The sequence below is a fragment of the Amblyraja radiata genome, chromosome 6 (genome assembly GCF_010909765.2).
Source record: "Amblyraja radiata isolate CabotCenter1 chromosome 6, sAmbRad1.1.pri, whole genome shotgun sequence".
In the NCBI taxonomy this organism is placed as follows: Eukaryota; Metazoa; Chordata; class Chondrichthyes; order Rajiformes; family Rajidae; genus Amblyraja; species Amblyraja radiata.
In genome coordinates, this window is record NC_045961.1 from 96,715,339 (window position 1) to 96,739,231 (window position 23,893).

At 39.9% G+C, this 23,893-nt stretch overlaps 1 protein-coding gene across 2 annotated transcripts in view; it reads right to left on the reverse strand.

Annotated features, from left to right (window-relative positions):
* The window catches only part of cyfip1 (cytoplasmic FMR1 interacting protein 1), a 100,012-nt gene that overhangs the window by 30,184 nt on the left and 45,935 nt on the right, over window positions 1–23,893 (reverse strand). The window contains exons 10-21 of one of the 2 annotated variants that reach the window (XM_033023271.1): window positions 22,834–22,938; window positions 20,476–20,567; window positions 15,694–15,811; window positions 12,391–12,513; window positions 10,193–10,318; window positions 9,018–9,184; window positions 6,595–6,742; window positions 5,024–5,171; window positions 2,560–2,716; window positions 1,022–1,118; window positions 804–880; window positions 608–716 (exon numbers count right to left, since the gene is read on the reverse strand). In XM_033023271.1, the coding sequence (XP_032879162.1) occupies window positions 608–716; window positions 804–880; window positions 1,022–1,118; window positions 2,560–2,716; window positions 5,024–5,171; window positions 6,595–6,742; window positions 9,018–9,184; window positions 10,193–10,318; window positions 12,391–12,513; window positions 15,694–15,811; window positions 20,476–20,567; window positions 22,834–22,938 (1,467 nt within the window). Of the gene's footprint in view, window positions 1–607; window positions 717–803; window positions 881–1,021; window positions 1,119–2,559; window positions 2,717–4,526; window positions 4,681–5,023; window positions 5,172–6,594; window positions 6,743–9,017; window positions 9,185–10,192; window positions 10,319–12,390; window positions 12,514–15,693; window positions 15,812–20,475; window positions 20,568–22,833; window positions 22,939–23,893 lie in introns of both variants that reach the window. The other variant, XM_033023270.1, reaches the window with a different exon arrangement.

The following is a 23,893-nucleotide window of genomic DNA, read 5'->3' on the forward strand; positions in this document are numbered from 1 at the left end:
ATGATTTAATCACTCAAACCAGCCTACCATGTGGGACCTTGTCAAAGGCCTTGCTAAAGTCCATGTAAATTATATCTACCACCCTCTCTGTGTTAATCTGCTTGCTCACCTCTTCACAAAAGCCAATCAAGTTCCTGAAATATGATTTTACATGAACAAAGCCACGCTGACCATCCTTAATCAGTCCTTGCCAATCCAATAACAGATAGACACTGCCTCTCAGAATCCCGTCCCCTCCAGTAACTCTCCCACCATTGATCTTTGGGTCAGCAGCCTATAGCTCCCTGGCTTGTCCTGACAGCCTTTCTTAAATAAAGGCACAGCATTAACCACCCTCCAGTTTTCTGGCTGCTCAATTTAGCATTTTGCCCGTTTTACTGGACAGTATCTGTTATAATAAAATATCTCCAAGCATAACTTACTTTCAAAAATGTGACAGATAAAATAATTATTTAAATAGAGTTTACAAAAATGTATGAAAGACAAATTAAATCTAAGACTTATACCATGGTCTTATCTCATCTTTAATTTCCTCTGATGTTTTTCTGCTGTATGGGCCTGGAGTTTCAATTTAGTACTTCAATAATGAAAATAAACAAACTCCCACCTGTACATGTTTTTGTTTCAATAAAGTCTCATATCTATTTGATGGAGGCGTTGGTATATTAGTTCCTTGATTCTTGCATTCAGCTCGCAGCCTCTTGTCCAAAAGGAGGCTGGAAAATTACATGTGATATTGTAATATATTTCAATAATTTTTCCTGCATATTGTACAATAGATGAATAATGTTCTTGAACATTACCTTCCTGCCAGAATCTTGTAGTAAGCATATATCTGGTCAGCCAACTTGTACACAAATTGGTCAAAGCAGAGGTTCACCTTAAAAATGAGCACAAATAATTCACTTTTACTAACTGACTTGAAACTTCACCAGTGAAGTGCAGATTTCAACTTGTGTTGAATTAAACACTCATTGAAAGATATGTTTAGCCTTAAATTTAAAAAAATAATAATAATTACCTCTGCTTCAATCTCATCATAAAGGAACTGTTTCTTGAATTTAGTGAGAGCATAATGGGCACTGTCATTGTACAGGTCCAAGGAATACAATACATATCTACAATTTAAAAAAAGTCAGTGTTCATTAGGGTTGCACAATAATTATTTGTCTATACAATGGCAACCTGACTAATTAATACATTGATGTAGTTCCATTCAGTCATCAATCTGGTGCTTTATTACAAACAGCGGCTCCAGTTAAACTTCCACCTTTGTTTGCTAAGAGCCCCTCCATCTCTGTCACCAGCTCCAGCTTTACGTACTTCTGAAGCATCCACATTTGTCCAATTCTGCAACATTAGCTGCCGAATACCCTCAGCTCTAGAATTCTCTCCAGCCACACCCGCCATCATAAAGTAGTGAGCTGCCCTATATTTTTCTCTTCTGTCTGAATGCCTCCAACATGGCTGTCAAACTTTGTTTGATATTGGTCACAGGATGCTTGTTACAATCCATTTTATAGTGCAGTATAAATATAAATTATTTGATTTTTCTAAATAGTTCAAGTTCAAGTGAGTTTATTGTCACGTGTCCCTGTATAGGACAATGAAATTCTTGCTTTGCTTAAGCACACAGAAAATAGTAGGCATTTACTACAAAACAGATAAATGTGTCCATATACCATGATATAAATATATACACACATGAATAAATAAACTGAAAGTGCAAATAGCAGAAAGTGGTTATTAATAATCAAAGTTTTGTCCGAGCCAGGTTTAATAGCCTGATGGCTGTGGGGAAGTAGCTATTCCTGAACCTGGTTGTTGCAGTCGAAACAAATTAAATCTATTGAAGAATGCCAATCCAAAGTTTGTCTCTATTCACTAATCTTTTCAGTTGACTAGTTGCATCGCTTCCGTCACATCACCCTTTGTGGTTAAGGCTGCCACACAGACATAAAAAAAGCAACTTCATAGAAGGAAAACTGAGAGCAGGGATCAGCCATTTACTGATTGCTTGTGCTTAAAAGTATGGAGTTGACTTGCCACATGTCTGGACCCCTGTGTATTCAAGCAACACCCAGCATCTCCAAGATAATTAAACCCAGATTTGTACTGCATACCAAGATAGCCATTGTGATCTACATGTACCACCAATTACTGACTAAGAGAACATACAGATGCGACGTAGAGTGGACTTATTCAATAAATTGTATCTGCAAAACTATGAAACTATTTATGCTGTTTGCCTTTATTCAAAAATTATAATCTGCATCACACGTTCTTGAAGTATTCAAATGTTTATTATAAAGACCACTGCCATTCTTTTTAAAAATTCATCTGTCCAACACACAACATGTCCAAGATTTTATTGTGACAATAGTAGCAATGTAAAAAAAAATGGTAGAAATGTATAACTCTTGGGGACTAAAGGAAGATAAGGTGCTATTAATGTCTTAAATTCAATTCTAATATTGTCAAGTGAACATGGATATAAACATTGTTACAGTTCCCTTCTCCATGCAATGAAATGTGAAGGAAGTTTACTTAAGATCTTACTCCATCATGGATGCTTCTTTGGTCTCCAAAATATGGTCAGTCAATATCCAGGGCATTGACATCTCAATAGGAAACTGAATTCTTCTACCCATCGTCAATTCAAGAAAGAACTCTCTGAACCAAAGCTGAGACAGGTCACAGCACTGCTGAAGTGTTTCTAATCGGGAAAAAAAGTTCAGTTTCAGCAAACAGTGATAAATTTCTCAAATAGAAAATATATGTCTTTATGATGAGAGATACCAGAGATTTTACATCATCATGCAAGATAGTTCTGTTCATCAGTTTTGCTTTCTTCATTGCTCAATTATGTTTACATTACAATTTAGATTCATGTGTGTGAAAAAAATTCGCACACATAACATGAAATAATAGACAGAACATAGTGACATGGAACATAGAAGAGAAGGACTCGACACTAATGTACACAAAAAAAATTACATTCTTTGGGTGGCACAGTGGCACAGCAGTAAAGTTTCTGTCTTGCAGCGCCAGGGACCCAGGTTCGAACCCGACTCTAGGTGCTGCCTGTATGGAGTTTGTACGTTCTCCTTGTGTACTGCATGCTTTTTCTCTGAGTTTGCTCCCACACTCCAAAGATGTACAGGTTCGTAAGTTATTTGGCTTGGTAAAATTGTAAATTGACTCCAGTATGTAGGATAGTGCTGGTGTACAGGGTGATCGCTGGTCAGCTCGGATTCTGTGAGCCCAAGGGCCTGTTTCCGTGCTGTATCTCTAAAGTCTGAAGTCTTAGCTGCAGCAAACCCCCCCATATTTGACGCCAGTTCCATAATGCCAAGGTTCTTTAGAGCATCAGGGCCTTGTGATATAATGCAACTACGTGGATGGGCCACAACAGGTTAGGTGCGTGAAATAGATGGATAAAGCTGCCTGCTGGCAAAGCCATAGCCTGCCTTTGCTGGCTCTCAAAGTGACCAAAACCTTCCAATGTTTCCCTGAATCTTCCAATTATTAAAAATCAATTACAGAAAAAAAAGATAGAAATTAAATCATCTAAAGAACAAATAATTAAAACATTAAACTTAATTCAAAAACTGTTCAAATAATAGCGTATACTTACTTATCGTTAGTCTCACAGGTGCTTCTGTCTATCAAATGATTGGGCTTGATATTCCTTTATCAGGAATAACCTGATGCACGTTCAATGGATAGCAACTAGTGCTGGGAATTCAGTAAGTCTGTGCCCTGTTGACGGATTCCACAAGGATTCCAACATCACAGCACAGCTAGGAAATTATGTGCCCAAGACTCCACTACCTTCTGATACTTTACTAATTTATATGATGCCAAATTAAAAAGTACAAATGAAAGACTTAGATGAACAGTATTAACGATACTTTAAGCTCACTTAAGCATTGATTTTGAATCAAGAATTGTGATATTTAAAAGTCTACCACTGAATAATTTAAGGTTCTTTCCACTGAATTCACACCATTGCTCTCTCTTTTTATTTCTGCAAATGATGAGATAGTTTGGCTTCAAAATGATGGCTCTGCCATATGCAAATAAGCCAATATCAACTGTACTTTAGATCAATGATGAAATTCAAAGAAAAAAAAATTAAAATTTTAAAGCACAAACAAACATAATATTTTGGAAGAAACAAATGTGACAATATTCTAAATATAGCAAATTTTATTGGTTCCCACATTACTATTAGTGATTACTAATTTAAGGTATTTCTGTGGAGCTAAGTATTGCAAAATATAGCTTTCAGAAGTTCAGCTCAAAAATTAATTACAATTCACATAATTTTGAAACAAGGCATTTTTTAAAATTAAACTTAGCAAAAGAACCTTCAAAGATTCTATAAAATATTTATTCCTCCTTCTATCCAATGCCTCGCATTTCCCCGTGCACAAATTAAAATGAATAAATATCCCTCATGACACAAGAACAAAATATCAGTCTGTTCCATCCGACTGTCTCCTGTGGAAGAAATATCTTACCACTGAAATTGAGCAAGTGAGTGTAGAAGAATGAATGTCGATGAAATTCTTCTATCGCCAAAATGGTGGGGCCCTCAAGACTACTTCTCAATGTTTTCTTTGCTCCACTTTTGTCAGCAATGAGGGACTCTAGCATAGTTCTAACCATGTAGAGCTACATTAAAAGGAAAATGCAAAACAACAAAAGAAAAGGTAGAGGGCATATTAGTCATTATACATCTAATGGAGAAAGCCCAACTGTTCCACCACTGGAGAGAGTTTTCGTACAAAGCTTGCTCTTGCACAGTAACCTTTCATGAAAATGAGCCAAATTTTACTGAGGCGCCCTGCTTTAGTGTTTTAGATTAATGAAACGGTATAGTACATTTATTTAAAAAATATTAAACCCATTTAAACATGGGGATGAATTATAGGACATAAAATTCAACATGTTCAATCTTCATAAGTTGGAACAATTTGACTTTCTTTCATCTAAACAAAATAGGCTTTCTTCTTACCACCAAAGTTTAAAATGGTTGGATAGATGTAGGAACGTCTCAGAAACGTGTTCGTCGCAATGAGTGTTTTTTCCAGCCCCAAAGATTTTAGCTGCTTCGCTAGCTCCCCAGATAGCAATGATTCTGCCATGGTGCGCACCATATACAACTAAAACCAGTTGGCAGTGGCAAATGTTAAGATTTAGAGAGAAAAGCAGAGAGTGTGAGTTTTGTTAAACAGCAATAGGAAAGAATTTGATTGTTAGTACTACATTGCTCCAAAATGTTATCACAGCAAGCGACATAAATTACATTTAAAATTACAGAATTTTTCAAGTTTAGAACTGGATTGGTCTGAATGGAAAAATCAAGTAACCTATATCCAGCTCCATAGATGCTGCTGCACCCGCTGAGTTTCCCCAGCAATTTTGTGTACCAACCTATATCAATGATTGTTTCACATTTTTCCATTAAGACTAAAACTCGAAAGGAATTGCAAAAATGATTATAAAACAAAGATAAACGGAAACAGTGGTTTGATCAACTTCCCACTTTTAAGATGCATGTAAGCAAAATATCTTTAAATTTAGTGACAAAAGCTTAGATGATACCAAAGCCTAAATCCCGTCCCACGATGCAAATTTACCTAAGAGCTCTCCCGAGTTTAAAAAAAAATCAAATTCGAGGTACTTCATCATGAGTATTTTTTTTACTCTTGGAAATTGTTAATACTGTTGAAATAACTTCACGAGTTTCAGCGTTTCCCGAGTACCTTCCGTTAGCATTACGAGCCGCTACGAGACATCCACGAGCTCCGACATACCTGCCACGTACAATCTACGTACTTACCACGAGTTTGATTTTTTATTAACTCGGGAGAGCTCTTGGGTAAACTCGCATCGTGGGACAGGGCCTTAACTCACAACTCACATTTAAAAACAGCAATTGTGAAATTAAGTGCCTTTCAGCAAAAAATTAACTGATCATTTGGACCAGCCAAGAGAATGGAATGTTATTTGCCAGATTAGCATTTTGTTAATAGCCGCTTGAGTTAAGTATTCAGTGTTAATAACTTAGAATGCACATAAAGAAGAAATAGCACTAATCGGAAACATTCTTGGCACCCATATTTGCATAACACTCCTGCCTTCATAGTAACTCCACTGTAATGCTTATTAATAAGCCACCAAATTATCTTTAGAAATGGTCATTGAATAGACTAACCCCAACTTAATATCAAAATATTAAGTGGTTAGAAGCTGTAAATAAAATTCTGTTGAAATAACTAAACATTGTGAACACAAATAACTGCAGGGAAAAAAGGAACACAATAATACACAGAAGTTAATTTAGCAGTATAAGATCTGCCGAATTAAATATTTCTGAAATATATTGCACAATATTCACTGCCTCACAATCCCCAATTTGCTGCCAAATATCTACCTTGCTCTTTCTTTATCCTTTCGTGGCCAGATTATTAGTTTATTGGTAGTCTCATAAATAATTTAAACTTCAATTCTCATTTTTGACTTTCACTCTCCTTTTTTTTGAAACTGAGAACTATAGAGGAAATATTTGCATTTAAGTAACACCTGGGTGCTGGATGGTCCAACTGCTCGAGGAGTAACCTTGATATCATAGCCACCTCTGGGATCTTTTTCTCCTCTGAGGGCAGGGTCATTTATTGGCTCTTGACCAACCTCCCAATCACAAATAGTCTTCCGAATAGCTTGAAGAACACTGGACAAACACAGGACAAATGTATCAGCATCAAATCAAACAACATTTCTAATTGGCTGCTTCATTTAATGGTCTGAAATGTATTGCTGTCAGTGCTTACCATCATTGGATTGAAACATACGGTAACTTATGAAGGATGTGTAAAATTAGGCACAGAAAATCCAAAAGACATTGTCTTTGATTGTTGCTCTAGTGTGCCAACTATTAAGATAAATACAACAAGTAAGACCAGCCACAGAACACGGAATCAAAGGCTTCAGTGAAACTGAAAATCAGGAAGGACTGTGAATTCTCTCTTCAGATTTGGCTTCCCAATTTGTCTCATTTATTTTTGATGCACGAATGCATGCAAGCCGTAACACAAACCAGTGGGTGAATCTCAGTGAAACCAATGTTAAAACATCGTTGCCCCAGCACTTCTCCAAATATGTCCCATTGCCTTAACATTGCACTAAACGTCTAATAAAGTCCCCGTGGGATTGGAAGTAATCTTCAAAACTGTTAGAAACCCATTAATTTTCCAGAAATCTCGTCAAATTGTACTGTGCATCTGCATGTGCTTGGATACCAAGTTTCAAGCCATCATCAATTCATTCATTGAAGTATACATGAAGATGGGCTTTGTACTCAAAGTGGGCAAGACCAAGGTCCTCGACCAACTTGCCCAGGGAAAATAAAGTGTCGAGAGTCTGGAGTAGATGAACCACTTTCTGCATCTCCAGAGGTAACAATTGGCAAAAGCAGCCTTTTATGATTGAGGAAAAGGATATTTCAAGATAAAGACCCTGAACCAAGCAACGGCGATCTCTGCCCTCCTACATGCTTTTGAGACTTGGACTACCTACAGCAAGCACTCTGAGGCACTAGAAAAATAATTACACATGCTGTCTCTGTAAAATCCTCCAAATTCACAAGAAGAACAAGTGAACCAAAATCAGTGACTTCTCCCTGGCCATCATCTCACACTCAGGCAACTATACTGAACCAATACCAGACTCCTAAAATTGCTAAACTGTCCGGTGCTCTTTCATAGGAAGAGATTACCAAGTCAGCAGAAAAAACATTGATGTGTGAGATCAAATCCATCTTCAAAACATTCCTGCTGCATAACTACTTGAAGCGGAGGAGGGCAAGAAATGCGAGGTCTTGCATCAAGAGTACCTGGAAGTCTGATATGTGTGACAGAAAGTTTATGCTGCCACACAAACTGCCCACCTGCTCTGTCAAGCATCCCATGCCCCTTTTGTGTAAGAGACTGTGGTTGTCTCATGGGCCTCAGCAATTATCTCAGAACCCTCAAAATTGGACAGGATGCTAACCCTTCTCGGGAGTGGCTGAGAAGAAGCCCCTCCAGACAGTACGTTAGTTAGCAATTTTCTGCATTATGATCATTTGTGATCAGTGACCTCACATTTGATACAATAAACTGTTTTTGTGGTAAACAAATCCTCAAAAAATATTAGCTTTAGATGCTTGACGCATCAGTAGCCTCCTTTTGCTCTGGTATTTTATTTAATTCACATGTTTAACCAATAATGTTTAATTATTAATGTTTTATGTATCATTCTTAATTGTCACTGTATGTCATGTTGGCACTTGCGGGCGGAGCACCAAGGCAAATTCCTTGTATGTGAATACTTGGCCAATAAACTTATTCATTCATTAATTCGTATTATAAACTAGTAAATTATTTATTAAACTATTCACTCTGACAACCTCTCTAGTCTTAAACAATTTAAAACTTGTTTACAGTAATTACTTAAAATGAATATTTTTCAAACTATAATGGGATTTAATTCATTTGTAATACTTCACGTTCTACTGTTTCATCTGTACACTTCAATTTCCATCTCAATCTGGAAAACAAATATTAATTGGACCCCTTTTTTTTAATTTCCTGGTTGACCTCTGAGAAATGTTCAAATGTGATTCACTGCTCAATGATACCAAAAGTGCTAGGATTTCCTTCTACACTGAAGTGTATCAGTGACTAACATCAGCAAAGAAGTTTAAAAAGCAGAAAGTGTGACATCTTTATGAGCAGCTGTATTCAAGTTCAGCAGTCAACATTACATGGGGAAGAAAATGCTTACTGATTTAATGCCCTCCACAATTTTCTAAGATCCCCATACCTTCAGCTTTTATGTGTAAAATTTAAATCAACTCCAACATTTAAAAAAAAAAACTGTCAGATTCATTTTAAGGTAAAGTACCATGGCTAATATAGGTCTCCAAATTTGACAAAAAAAAAAAAAGCATCACCACATTCACAAACCTTTGGATCACATTTTTCTTCCTTTTGATGGCCTGGCGTAAAGGCTCACGAAGCGTTTTCTGAGCAAAGTTTTGGAGTGCGGCATAAATGGTATGTCGAATTGCATGATTGAACACACTCTCCATTCTACCCATCAGCACTTGCAATCCTTTTATCATCGCTATTACCTACATTGCAAAACAGATAAAATATATTTTATTCAAGATTTTTTACGTACACAATTATGCTACTTTTAATTGAGTGAAAAGTTAAAGTGAACATTTTCACAGATTGGATGACTTTTAATGCCTGGTTAAGAGAGATTGAACATTTGGCATTAACTCAATTGATTATGAATCCTTTATAGACCTTAATCAATTGATAAGTGACTATATTATAAGAGGACAATTTAGTCAAAAATAATAATTTAACAATGCTTCTCACTCAGATCAAGGCAATATTATTTACTGATCAAGAGGTTTTATCCAAACCAAAAGTTTAGCTTGGAGATACAGCATGGAAACAAGCCCTACAGCTCATTGAGTTCGCACCGACCAGCGATCCCCGCACACCACCACTATCATATACACACTAGGAACAATTTACAATTTTACCAAGCCGATTAACCTACAAACCAGTATGTCTTTTGAGTGTGGGAGGAAACTGGAGCTCCTGGAGAAAACTCTCTCAAGTCACAGGGAAAACGTACAAACTCCGTACAGACAGCACCATTAGTTAGGATTTAACCCAGGGCTCTGGCACCGCAAGGCAGTAACTCTACCGCTGCGCCACCGTGCCGAAAGGAACCCTAAATGTAATTGTTACCAACCGTTGCAAAAATAGAACCAAGCACAAGGAAATATAAAGGTATTAGAAGAGGGGGCAGTGCAATGATCATGTCAAAAGTCTAATTCTTTAGTTGTAAATCTAGCATGGTGACTGCCAGAGAATATTTACAAAGATTCAAACATCAAGCTATTGTGAAAAACTATGCTATTGGGAAGCACAGAAAGTTCAAGATAGCGACAACTTTGACTTTAATATTCAAAGAATAGCTGAGACCATCTTTAAATTGTTATTTTCTAATGTCATTAGATCTTTAACCATTTTGTATTAGAATGATATGTTAATGGCAGTTCTTTGAAAAAATCTAAACAAAAGTTTGAGATAAATAGGCATATTACGCAGAATCCCACCTCGACAAGTGCAAATTTCTCTTCACTTGTGTAATTGTATCTTGTTGCTCTCTCATATTCTTCTGCATTATCCGGACAGTCTTTATTGGAGTACTTATCAGTAGGATGCACAAGCTTCCAAGAGTACTGGAAAATAAGGAAGCATAAATTAGGGAAAGCTAAAGAAACACAAACACTGATGTATAAATATATATGTTTGAAATGATCAGCAAATCAGGCAATATCTATGGAGGAAGAAATATTGCTCAGGCCAAAATGGTTATAGCATCAGAAACTCGAAAACTATTTCAAAGTTAGTTTGGAACTGACAAGCAGAAAATAAGTAAAGGGAAAGGGACACTGTTCCTCGGTGTAGGAAGGATCTGCAGATGCTGGTTTAAACTGAAGATAGACACAAAATGCTGGAGTAACTCAGCGGGACAGGAAGCATCTCTAGATAGAAGGAATGGGTGATGTTTCAGGTCGAGATCCTTCTTCAGACTGAGAGTCAGGGGAAAGGGAGATACAGAGATAAGGAAGTGTAAGGTATGAAAATGAGACATCAAATGGGGTAGAGATCAAGGAAAATGGTGAATAGATCATTGTGTCGGAAGAAACTGCAGATGCTGGTTTAAACCGTAGACACAAAATGCTGGAGTAACTCAGCGGGACACCCAGCATCTCTGGAGAGAAGGAATGGGTGACATTTCGAGTAGAGACCCTTCTTCTGCCCGAGCGAAATATGAGGTGCTTTTTAGTTTAGTTTAGTGATACAGTCCGGAAACAGGCCCTTTTGCCCAACCAGTTCTTTCTGCATATTAACACAAGTCAACACACACTAGGGGACAACTTTACACTTATACCAAGTATACAAACCCAAACCAATTAACCTACAAACCTGTACATCTTTGGACTGTGGGAGGAAACTGAAGATCTCGAAGAAAACCCACGCAGGCCAAGGGCAGAACGTACAAACTCTGTACAGACTGCACCTGTAGTCAGGATCGAACTGGTGCTGTAATGCAGCAACTCTGCCGCTGCTCCTCCATGCCGCCCCTCCAATTTGAAGGAAAAGCTCATATTTCGCCTGGGCAGCTTACACCACAACGGTATGAATAGTGACCTCTAACTTCAAGTAACCCTTGCTTTCCCTCTCTCCGTCCCTCCCCCTTCCCAGTTCTCCGACCAGTCTGACTGTTCCTAGGTAACTTCCCCACAGTAATCAGACTCCATTATCTCTTAAGTACACAGCTGCTACATCAACAGGAGGTGGTCATTGAAATTGATAAGCAATCGTTTCTATTGACACGTGCGATGACAACCTGTTAAACAATATAAGATGGATTATTATTATGGCTGAAAAGTCACTTGCTTGTAATGCAAATGTGTGGTAAATCAGCAAAAGTGTGGATGCTTCACTTCAACAAAACTTGAACAAAAATTTAGAATGATCATGCATCTAAAATGTGTCCATCCTTCACATGGATACTTGTCAAAGAGGTTCCTGTAATGTCTTTTGTTAGAGCCACTAGACAAAAGGAAATCATCCTCATGAAAGGCCACTGACAAAAATGCTTCTCTCCACAATTGCTGCCAGACAATTCCCACCAAAGCGTTTTTATGTTAGACTTTCAACATCGATAGTGTTTCACTTTTGCAATGAAAGAAACCTTGATTTATGGAATATCTTTCAAGCCAACTAAATCCAAGAATGTCTAGGATTTCTCCAACAAACAGCATGTCACAAACAACTGAACGGTCCTTTCAACAGCTAGTTTATAGTCTAAACCTCATTGGAGACCTTTGAACTATCTTTAATATGACTTTATCTTGCACTAAATGTTATGCCCTTTATCTGTACACAGCTGACAGCTCGTTTGCAATCAAGTAGTCTTTTCTTTGACTAGATCTCCAGCAAACAAAAGCTTTTCACTGTACTTGACAATAATAAACTAAACCAAAAATAAATTAGAACAGATAAATGAACTAATTATAGTTAAGCAGTTTCAGACACAGTATCACACGATGATTCTGGTATAAATAGGCCCAACACTGAGACTGAATTAGAGCATGTATTCAAAGGGATGAACTTACTAAATAAAGGTCAGGTAAGATTGACCATCACATGAGTACAGAACATGAGTTTTTCTTTAAAAAAACAAAACAAATTGCACGATCGCTTTCAGTAATGACAATTATTGTTTGTTTGGGTTTCTTACCACTTCCATAACATGACCACTCCATTGGGACAGCAGCTGCATTCCCTGTAAAGCTAGTTCGGACAGCTTCTGGTATTCTGCATCAGTCTTCTGAGCATCTTGCCTTCCTGACCCTGTGACTACCTGCAAAAGGTAGTTAAATTAAAAAAGAGCATAAGGGATGTAATGATCCAAAGAATTAACTCAACTGGAGAAAACTGTGCTCTCCATGTTTGGGACAAAGACCCATCATTTATTTATTTGCCTCTGTACTCCACAATTTGAGATTTGTAATACAGGTGCACAACCTTTTATCCGAAGATCCAAATAACGAAAACCTCCGAATAGCGGACATTTTTTCGGTCCTTGAAGAAAGGTCCTTGAAAACGTTCACCGAGGGCGGCCCGCAGAGGTGACAGCGGAACCTCCGGTCGGTCCTTGAAGAAAGGGGAACTAAATCCCCATTCATAAAAGAGAAGGTGAGGTTATATTGCGCGGGAGGGTTAATAATTGACAATATGCTGCTGCCTGCACGCTGAGTTAAAAAGTTCCCACGGTCACGATACACAGTGTATCGTGAGTCTTGCGTGGGAACTTTTTAACTCAGCGGGCAGGCAGCAGCAGATTGTCGCTCCCTTAAGTTTCACCTCACCTACACCCCTCTGCTTCCCGGCCATGTGTGTGACCCCTTCCCTCCCCTCTCCAGCTCCCCGCTCATTACACCGGCGCGGGGGCTTTGCACTGTCTTCACGTCGGCGATACCAGCAGGGCAGTGCCAGTCACCGGAGACGTCAGGACCAACGGGACACCGACCCCCAGGCCCACTGCAAGCACGGAGATCCCAGAGACCCACAGCCAGCAGCAGCCCAGCCCCGTTCCAACTCCAGAGGAAAACTGCAAACTGGCCGGAGACGTCAGGACCACCAGAATCCGTTCCCCGAGCTGCGCCCCCTCATCGGGACACCGACCCCCAGGCCCACTGCAAGCACGGAGATCCCAGAGACCCACAGCCAGCAGCAGCCCAGCCCCGTTCCAACTCCAGAGGAAAACTGCAAACTGGCCGGAGACGTCAGGACCACCAGAAGCCGTTCCCCGAGCTGCGCCCCCTCATCGGGACACCGACCCCCAGGCCCACTGCAAGCACGGAGATCCCAGAGACCCACAGCCAACAGCAGCCCAGCCCAGCCCCGCTCCAATTACAGAGGAACCTGGGTTGCGGATGACGGGGCGCAGCTCGGGGCGTCGTAGGGGCCCATCGGGGAGCGGGTTCCTGTTGGTCCTGACGTCTCCGGCCACCTGCCATCCTCCGGGAACTGTACCGCCCTTGCAGGAGAGTGGGCAAGGGCGGTACAGTTCCCAGTCTCAGCTCCAGTCCAGGGGGGTGGCCGGAGACGTCAGGACCAACGGGACACCGACCCCCAGGCCCACTGCAAGCACGAAGATCCCAGAGACCCACAGCTAGCAGCAACTCCAGCCCAGCCCCGCTCCAACTCCAGAGGAACACGTAGGGGCAGAAGCTGATGGTGTGCAAGGTACGTCTTGTTCTTGGGGTGGCGGATGAGGGGGCGCAGCTCGGGCTGTGGGCAAACTGCCACTTGTCGCCGTAGCGGCCCATCGGGGAGCGGATTCCTCTGGAGTTGGAGGGGGAGGGGGGTATTGTGCTGTTTGATCGCCCCCTGCTATCCCAGGAACAGGGAGACACAGCGGCTTTTTAGACTGGTGGGCAATCACTTCCAAAGTTCTGCCCACACAGTCAGTACACCTCTGCTACACTGCATTTCATACAAACATTTATTCTGCAAGAAAAAACTACATTGAAGACTCAAACTCGCGACCGAGTAACTGCCAGGATCGAGGCGCAAACTCGCGACCTAGCTCGGGGATTCAAGAATCCCCGAGCTAGGCCGCCTAAGGGCATGTAGCCCCGCTAGGGTGACATGAGTGCGAGAGGTGATTCAATGCTGCGGGCACATTTACAAATTCAGGAATTCATTCAACACACTGCATTTCATACAGACATTTATTCTGCAAGAGAAAACGACATTGAAGACTCAAACTCGCGACCGAGTGACTGCCGGGATCAAGGCGCAAACTCGCGACCTTGCGGATATGAGCCGAGCACTCTACCACTGAGCCAGCCATTAAAATCTACGCTAAAAAATTTCCATTCCGAAGGCCGACAAATTCTGAATTACGAAAAGTGTCTGGTCCCAAGGCTTTCGGATAAAAGGTTGTGCACCTGTAGAAACAAAAATCACATGTGGTTAAAGTGCACATTGTCAGATTTTAATGAAGGCAATTTTTATACATTTTGGTTTCACCATGTAAAAATTACAGCTGTGTTTATACATAGTCCCCCCATTTCAGGGCACCATGTTTGGGACACATGGCTCTGCAGGCATTTGTAATTGCTCAGATGTGTTTAAATGCCTCCTTAATGCAGGTATAAGAGAGCTCTCAGCACCTAGTCTTTTCTCCAGTCTTTCCATCACCTTTGGAAACTTTTATCACTGTTTTATCAACAACAGGATCAAAGTTGTGCCAATGAAAGTCAAAGATGCCATTATGAGACTGAGAAACAAGAATAAAACTGTTAGAGACATCAGGCAAACCATAGGCTTACCAAAATCAATTGTTTGGAACATCATTAAGAAGAAGTAGAGCACTGGTGAGCTTACTAATCGCAAAGGGACTGGCAGGTCAAGGAAGACCTCCACAGCTGATGACAGAAGAATTGTCCCTATAATAAAGAAAAATCCCCAAACACCTGTCTGACAGATCAGTAACACTCTTCCGGAGTCAGGTGTGGCTTTGTCAATGACCACTGTCGGCAGAATACTTCATGAGCAGAAATACAGAGGCTACACTGCAAGATGCAAACCGATGGTTTGCCGCAACAATAGGATGGCCAGGTTACAGTTTGCCAAGAAGTACTTAAAAGAGCAACCACAGTTTGGAAAAAGGTCTTGTGGACAGATGAGACCAAGATTAACTTATATCAGAGTGATGGCAAAAGCAAAATATGGAGGAGAGAAGGAACTGCCCAAGATCCAAAGCATACCACCTCATCTGTGAAACACAATGGTGGGGGTGTTATGGCCTGGGCATGTATAGCTGCTGAAGAAACTGCCTCACTTATCTTCATTGATGATACAACTGCTGATGGTCGTAGCATAATGAATTCTGAAGTTTATAGACACATCTAATATTAAGTGTAGCTTTGCAAGTAATTTCTTATTAATGTTTTCCAAAAAAAAACATGCTTGCAGCAAAACATTAATTGAGGAATTTGGATGAATTGCAATCAAGAATTGTTTCACATACCTCAATGTTGCTATAGCGGGCCAACTCAGAGATGAAGCGCATGTGATCTTCTCTGATCTGAATCATTTGTTCAATAATGTTATACTGAGGACTGCTGCTCGGTGATGTGCAGGCCCACCTTAACCAAGAAAACATATACAATTGAGCATAACAGAAACAGTTCAATATCAAAAGTTGATTAAGTACAAGGCAACTATCATTCAAATCATTATTTTTCTTCTAACTCATTTGAACGACATAATTTTTTCATTTTATCAAGGGATATGGGGAAAAAGGAACGGGTTACTGATTTTAGATGATCTGTCATGATCATATTGAGAGGTGGTGCTGGCTCGAAGGGCCGAATGTCCTACTCCTGCACCTATATCATCTTAATAATCATAATGATCATCATAATCATATTTTATTAGCCAAGTATGTTTTGCAACATACGAGGAATTTCATTTGCCATACAGTCATACCAATAAAACGCAACAGAACACACAAAACACATTTTAACATAAACATCCACCACAGTGACTCCTCCACATTCCTCACTGTGATGGAAGGCGAAAAAAAGGTCCAATCTCCTTCCTTCTTTGTTCTCCCGCGGTAGGGGGCCTCGAGCCTTCCGTTTACGGGGCGATATTGGCTTCCGTAGCCGGCAGCATTTGGGCCCTCGTGACGGGACAATCAAGCTCCTGCATCCGAATGGAATCTCAGCTCCGCTGCGCCGGGCGATCTGACCCTGGGTCGGGGCTGGTCGAAACCTTCCGCGTCGTTTGGAGCTTCCCGACATTGGTCTCTACCCGAGACTGCGAGCACCTCGATGGTGAAATCCGCAGGCTGCGGTTGGAGTGTCGTTCCCAGGCAAGGGATGATAAGTCCACGTCCCCGTGGTGGGGTTCAAAGTCACTCTCGAGTAAGGCCTCCAACTCCATGATGTTCAGCCATGATGCAGAGCGACCGGAGTTACGATCCAGAAAACAATCTCATTTCTGGCAAGGTAAGTGATTGAAAAAAAGTCTTTCCCGACCCTCTCCCCCACCCCCCACATAAAACAAACCAGAGAACATTAACACAAACTTTTAAAACACACTAAAAATAACAAAAAAAGACGAAAAAGCAGAGACTGTTGGCGAGGCTGCTATGGTCGGCGCCCCCTGGTGGTAAAGAGGGGTAAACCATATTTAATTGAAGCAATCCTATCCAAGTCCAATGAGAACAGAAGACAGGGTTTTATATTATAGTTGTACAAGTTGATGAGGTCGTACATGGAATATTGTATTCAGTTTTGAACATGCTGCTGTAAGAAAGAGCCAATGAACAGCATAGAAAATAAAAGATTAACAAGGATGTTGGCAGAATGAGGACTGGGTTAGAGCGAGTGGTTGGACAGCCCAATACTTTATTCCTTGAAATATAGGAGGCGGAGGGATAATCGCATAGGTGTATAAAACCACGAGGAGCATAGACAGACAATGCAGAGTCTTTTTCTCTAGGGTTAGGGAATCAAGAATTAGAGAGTATATGTTTAAGGTGAGAGAGAAGTGATTTAAATGGAAACTGAAGGACAACTTTTTCACAGAAAGGGTTGTATGAATCTGGAATACTTGCTAGAGGAAATGGTTAAGGTAGGTACAATAATAACTTAAAAAAAACACGAGACATGAACATGGATAGGAAAGAATGAGAGGGATATGGGCAAATGGGATTAACAGATGGGCATCTTGGTCAGCATGGACGAGTTGGGTTGAAGGGCCTGTTTCCGTGCTGTATGACTACAATATTTCAAACCAATTATGAGGGCAAGTTCTTAAATACTGACCCGTTAAGCAAAAATGTGATATATGAAATGTGTTCAGACTGATTCCTGCCTTCATTACTCAAAACATAACGTAATGCATCAATGTGGACTTTACCAATCTTGCTGCGGCCATCACTTACTAGCATTAATATACTAGTGATACTATAATATAAATTATCATATTTTTCTGTATCAAATTGAAAATGTTTGAGCCAACACACAGTTGGTAAGATTTTAGAGTCCATTAAAAGGATGAGATTACGGAGCACTTAGAAGTTCACGATAAAATAGGCCAAAGTTAGCACTCCATTGACAATAGACAATAGGTGCAGGAGTAGGCCATTCGGACGAGGGGATTAAAGGCTTTGTGGGTAAGTTTGCGGGTGATACGAAAATAGGTGGAGGGGCAGGTATGAAAGCAGGGACTCTACAGAAGAACTTGGACAGGTTGGGAGAGTAGGCACATGGAATATAGTGTAGCAAAGAGTGGAGTCATGCATTTTGGTAGTAGGAATAAAGGTGTAGCCAATTTTCTAAATGGGAGAGAATCCAGAAATCCAGAAAGGGGCTTGGAATTGCTGGTGCAGGGTTTCCAAAATGTTAATCTGCAAGTCGAATCGGTAGTAAAGAAAGCAAACTCAATGCTAGCATTTATTTCAAGAGGGGTTGTATACAAAAACAGGGATGTAATGTTGAGGCGCTGTCAGGCGCAGGTAAAGCATTTGGAGTATTGTGAGAAATTTTGGGCACCATTTCTGTGGAAGGATGTACTGGCTCTGGAGAGGGTCCAGAGGAGGTTTACAAGAATGATCCCAGGAATTAGGTTAACCTATGATGAGCGTTTGTCAGTACTGGGCCTGTACTCCCTGGAGTTCAGAAGACGGAGGGGGGAACCTCATTAAAACATACAGAATAGTGAAAGGCTTGGATAGAGTGGATGTGGAGAGGATGTATCCACTAGTGGGAGAGTCTAGGACGAGAGGATATAGCCTCAGAATTAAAGGACGTTCTTTTAGGAAGGAGATGAGGAGAAATTTCTTTAGTCCGAGGGTGGTGAATCTGTGTAATTCTTTGCCACAGAAGGCTCTGGAGGCCATTAGTGGATATTTTTTAAGACAGAGACAAATATATTCTTGATTAGTACAGGTGTCAGAGGCTATGGAGAGTAGGCAGAAGAAATGGGCCGAATGGTCTAATGCTACTCCTATTCCTTGTGACTTATGACCTTATGCACATTCAACTTTGGTATCAAGACCTGCCAAAGCCAGTGTATTAGATCCAACTAGGCAAGGCAAGGCAAGGAAACTTTATTTATATAGCACATTTCATACACGAGGCAGACTCAAATTGCTTCACATAAAAACATGTCATACAATAAAATGAAATAATAAAATGAAATAATATAGAAGAATTAAAAGAAAAGAAAAGCAGTTAAAAATGCATTATAAAAAGTGCAAAAGTTAAAAGTGCAATGTAGTTAAGATTTAGCTGAAAGCTAAAGTAAACATAAAAGTTTTCAGTCTTGTTTTTAAATTGGTCAAAGTTGATGCAAGTCTTAAATCTTCAGGAAGTTTATTCCAGCTATTTGTTGCATAGTAACTAAATCCTGCTTTCCCATGTTTTGTATTTACTCTGGGAATCATTAACAGATTGGTCTCAGAAGATCTTAGCGGTCTAGAAGGCTTATATAGTGGAAGCATGTCAGTGATATACTTTGGCCCTAAACCATGTAGTGATTTATAGGTGAGCAGCAGGATTTTGAAATCAATTCTCTGACATACAGGGAGCCAATGTAAGGATTTAAGAATTGGTGTAATGTGTTCAAATTTTTTGGTCTTTGTTAGAACTCTAGCAACAGCGTTCTGAACAAGCTGTAGCTGCCTGACAGTTTTTTCGGAAGACTTGCAAGGAGACCGTTACAATAATCTAGCCTACTAGTAATAAAGGCATGTACAAGTTTTTCTAAGTCTTGAGCTGACATGAGTCCTCTTAATCTTGCTACGTTTTTGAGGTGATAGTTGGCCGATTTTGTTACTGATTTGATGTGATTGTCGAAATGTAAATCTGAATCCATAATAACCCCGAGATTTCTGTCTTTGTTTGAAGTTTTCAGGGACAGAGAGTGAAGGTGTTGGGTTACTTTAAGCCTTTCTTTTTTAGCACCAAAAACAATTATCTCTGTTTTGTCCTTATTTAGTTGGAGGAAATGTTGGCACATCCAGTCTTTGACTTGCTCAATGCACTGGCACAGCAGATCTATGGGGCGATAGTCATTTGGTGATAGCGCTACATAGATTTGAGTGTCATCGGCATAGCAGTGGTGGTCAATATTATTATTTCACATGATTTGCCCTAGTGGGAGCATGTAGATGTTGAATAAAGAGGGCCCTAAGATCGAACCTTGCGGGACTCCACACGTCACGTTGGTTGGTTCTGATACAAAGTCGCCAATGGAAACAAAATAGTTCCTATCTTGTAGATATGACCTGAACCAACTTAAGACTGTGCCTGAAAGCCCCACCCATTTTTCCAACCTGACCAAAAGTATTGAGTGATCAAGTGTCGAATGCAGCACTGAGGTCTAATAGCATTAATATTGAAACTTTGCCAGAGTCTGTGTTAAGACGGATAACTAGAAAATTCAGTTATCTTTACTCTGCCATAATGCTTCTCATCTTGAACTCAAGAAAAACTCAACATACAAAACAAAATATTTTTTAATAACCCTTCATCAAGACTGCTAACTGATGCTGACTTAGATGGCCTTGTGCAAGAAGGAAACATTTACTTGTAAATAGATTTTTAAAAGCCTGAACTTGTCAAAAATGAATTGGAAAAACTCGTACAATCAAGATCCCCATGAATCAAGCGAAAAGCAACAGCACTCCTGCCGCCACTCACCATTTCTGAACAATAACAACTTTTCATCATACTTTCCTTTGTAATGAGGACAGGATTGCATGTTTACATCTTCACAAGTCGATTCAGAAACCTACCTTGATTTGTTTTCCTCAAAATGAGCACTTGTCTTGATGTACCTGGCTAACTCTATCTGCATGTCACCAAACAATGGTACAACCTGCAGTTGCTGCAAAATGAAGATAACATTTTTGAAAGACATTTTTTATGCAAAGTATCAATTCAGCGTAAAAATAAATCGTACTTAATACCGTGAAAATTCAAGATTTTTTCCATTTAATGTTGTCATAGTTTAGTATCATAAGAAAAAATTGAGCCTGAAAATGGCTTTCCTTAAGAAATTCTGGATACAACTCTCAGAATCAAGGACAACTGGACATTGCTTGTGTGTAAGATTAGACATTTTCAAATGGTTATTTGATTCAGGGGATCCCATGATCAATGTCAATCCTGTATTAAATGTGACTTTTACATCTGGATTAGTGGGGTCAAGGAAAGAGCGTTCACGTCGCGGCCCTGTTTCCACCAATCTTTCCAGCACCACGCACAAGAAGCGCAAGACAGACACCATTGTATGCAGATGCTGAGATGTGTTCAGCTCTGGCTGAACAACTTCTAATCTTGTGTGTGGACTCGATAAGAAGATCTGAATTAGTCAAAGTACAGTAATTGTAGCCTCTTGCACTGCAGCAACGAGGCCCAGACTTGAGAAACAGCACCTCATCCGGGTGGTGCTGTACGATGGCAGCCTTTTTTAGTCTGTTGTTAAATGTATGGTTTAGTGTATCTTTAGTTTGGTATTATGTTGGGGGGGGAACTTTGTTTTTTTCTTTTTCCTCGACAGAGATGCAACTTTTTCCGTATCGTATCTCCGTCCGCATTGCGGCCTAACATCGTGGAGCTGGTGGTCCCTATGCTGGGGATCGACTTTTGGGAGCTCCAACCACAGGAGCCTGCGGACTTAACATTGTGGAGCTTGCGATCCCCTTTGAGGGATCGGCTTCGGGAGCTCTAACCGCGGGAGCCTGCAGACTTGACATCGTGGAACTCCGTGGTCCCTTGGTTAGGGACCGACTTCGGGAGCTCCAAGCCGCAGGAGCTTCAACCACCCCGATCGCGGGAGCTTCGATCGCCCGGACGAGGGAGCTTCGATCACCGGCTGCGGGAGCTTCGATCGCCCCGACTGCGGATGGTTCAACTGCCCTGACCGCAGGAGAAAAGCAGGGAAGAAGATAAGACTTTATTGGCTTCCATCACAGTGCACTGTGATGGATGTTTATGTTAATTTTTATGTAGTTGTGTGTCTTGCTGTTACTTTGGTATGACTGTATGGCAAATCAACTTCCTTGTATGTTCTTACATACTTGGCTAATCAATAAATTCTTTGTATCCTCTGGGCACATCGCAGCCTTCAGCACTCCATACCGAATTCAACAATGTTGAATCCCTCCCCCAAGTTCTCAAAAACTTAACATTACCGTGTTCTCTGCCATAGACATAGCTGAGAATGTTGAGAGTTTAGGTAAATGTTGAGATTGATGAACTTCAACGTATATAAAAGTCAATGTATAAAGTATTCAAGGGAATTCTATCCAGAACATTTTTAGTATTTAGTTTCAACAACTAATCCAGTCCAAAGAGGAAACAGATTACGAGCTACAAATCATTGAAACCACACTGTTCTCAACTGAAAGCATCTTCAGTGCACAATGTATCTAAAGAATAAAATATTAAATGCTGATATTAGATCTGCTGAAGGCTGTCAAGGAAATCAGTTCCCCGATTAAACCCGGTATAATTTCACAAGCATTGATGGTAAATTTATTAGACTCGAGTCCTTACTGCAACTGTCATGATTAAAGTAAAGATAATAGAGGAAAATTGGAGTTGATATCTTAGCAGGAGGAACTACTGAATACATTTGATGCAAAGTCTGCTGCACTACAAGTAAATGGATATGATTTCTGGCTATTTAATATAATCTTTTAAAACTGCAGTCACATTTTTCAAAGCAGGAATAATACAGAAAGGCAAAGAGCTATATTAATTTAAAACTGTCTTTTGCAGCTGGTCAAAAGCACTAGTATTATTTTGATATCAAATTTGTTTTGATATTCTGAACAACCATCCTGTGAGGAGAGTGTCCAATTTTTTTAATATGCATGTTTTTACTCGAGATGAAAGAAAAAAATATAGACCATGTAATTAGTTAAGTATAAATGAAGAAATATGTAAAACAGATGCAATTGTGTTCCCATTAAGGTAAAATATTTGTTGCAGTTTTCATTAATAATAATAATAATAAATTTTATTTAATGGGCGCCTTTCAGACATCTCAAGGACACCTTACATAGTAATCGGAATAACATATAATCGGAATATAACAAGTAATAAAGACTCAAATAAAAGCTCAAGGGAAAATAATATCTCCTTACCTTGAAAAATTTGTCAATCCTGCTCAAGTTTATTCGTTTCTTGGCATCCAACTTGTATATGTTGCTAACGTTTCCATCCATGAGGTACAGACCAAAGCCCATCACCTGTAAAATGTTCTCATTTCAAACTTTCCTTACAAAATAATGTTTTCAAAATTAAAAATTGTCAAGGATGATGTATGTAACTTACATAATGTTGCTCAAAAGCACTTTTAGTATTGCACGTGACCAACTATACTCTGGATTGTTTGCACATTGTTGCAGAGTGCAAGTTTCCAGAGGCTGCCTGGCTATATAGACATGACAGCAAAAAGCAATGATGCTTTCCACAATACGTTCTTTTCCAAAAAACTGACCTTTGCTTATTCACTCATTTAAACAACCAGCCATCCTGCACCTTTGTGAGTGAACAATAAAAGATAATGAAATATTATAACCCCACAAAAGGGTTTTTAAGACCCTGAATGGAGCTGAGGAAGGAGCTGCAAGGAATGGTGTTGTATAATAATAATAATAATAATAATAAATGTTATTTATGGGCGCCTTTCAAGAGTCTCAAGGACACCGTACAAAAGTTTAGCAGGTAGAGGAAAAACATGTAAGGGGAATGAAATAAATAGTAGAGACATGACTAGTACACAAAGTAAAGTTTGCAAAGGAAGGATCAGGGAACCAAGTACTGGAAAGAATGGTCTCTGCGAAAAGCAGAAAGGGTGGAGAGAAGAAGATGTGACTTCTCTGGACTGAAAATGAAATTAGTCCAATATCCATGTCTGAAATATTGCTTTTCTATCTTTTCCTCCAACACATTAAGCAATGTCACCAAAGATCAACTTGTTACAATCGAGTGCAGCCAGATTTATTGATGTTCCAGTCAGATCCCGCCTAACTTTTTCCACTCAAGGAGAACCAGAGCTTAAATAACTCCCAACCCACCCACAGAATCTAAATAATTAACATCTTCAGCAAGATAATGTTTATTACGTTGCCATTTTCGTAAGTATCTATCTTGGAGGCTGGAAGTGGGCATAATATTTCCTTCCAGTCGATCACATTTTAT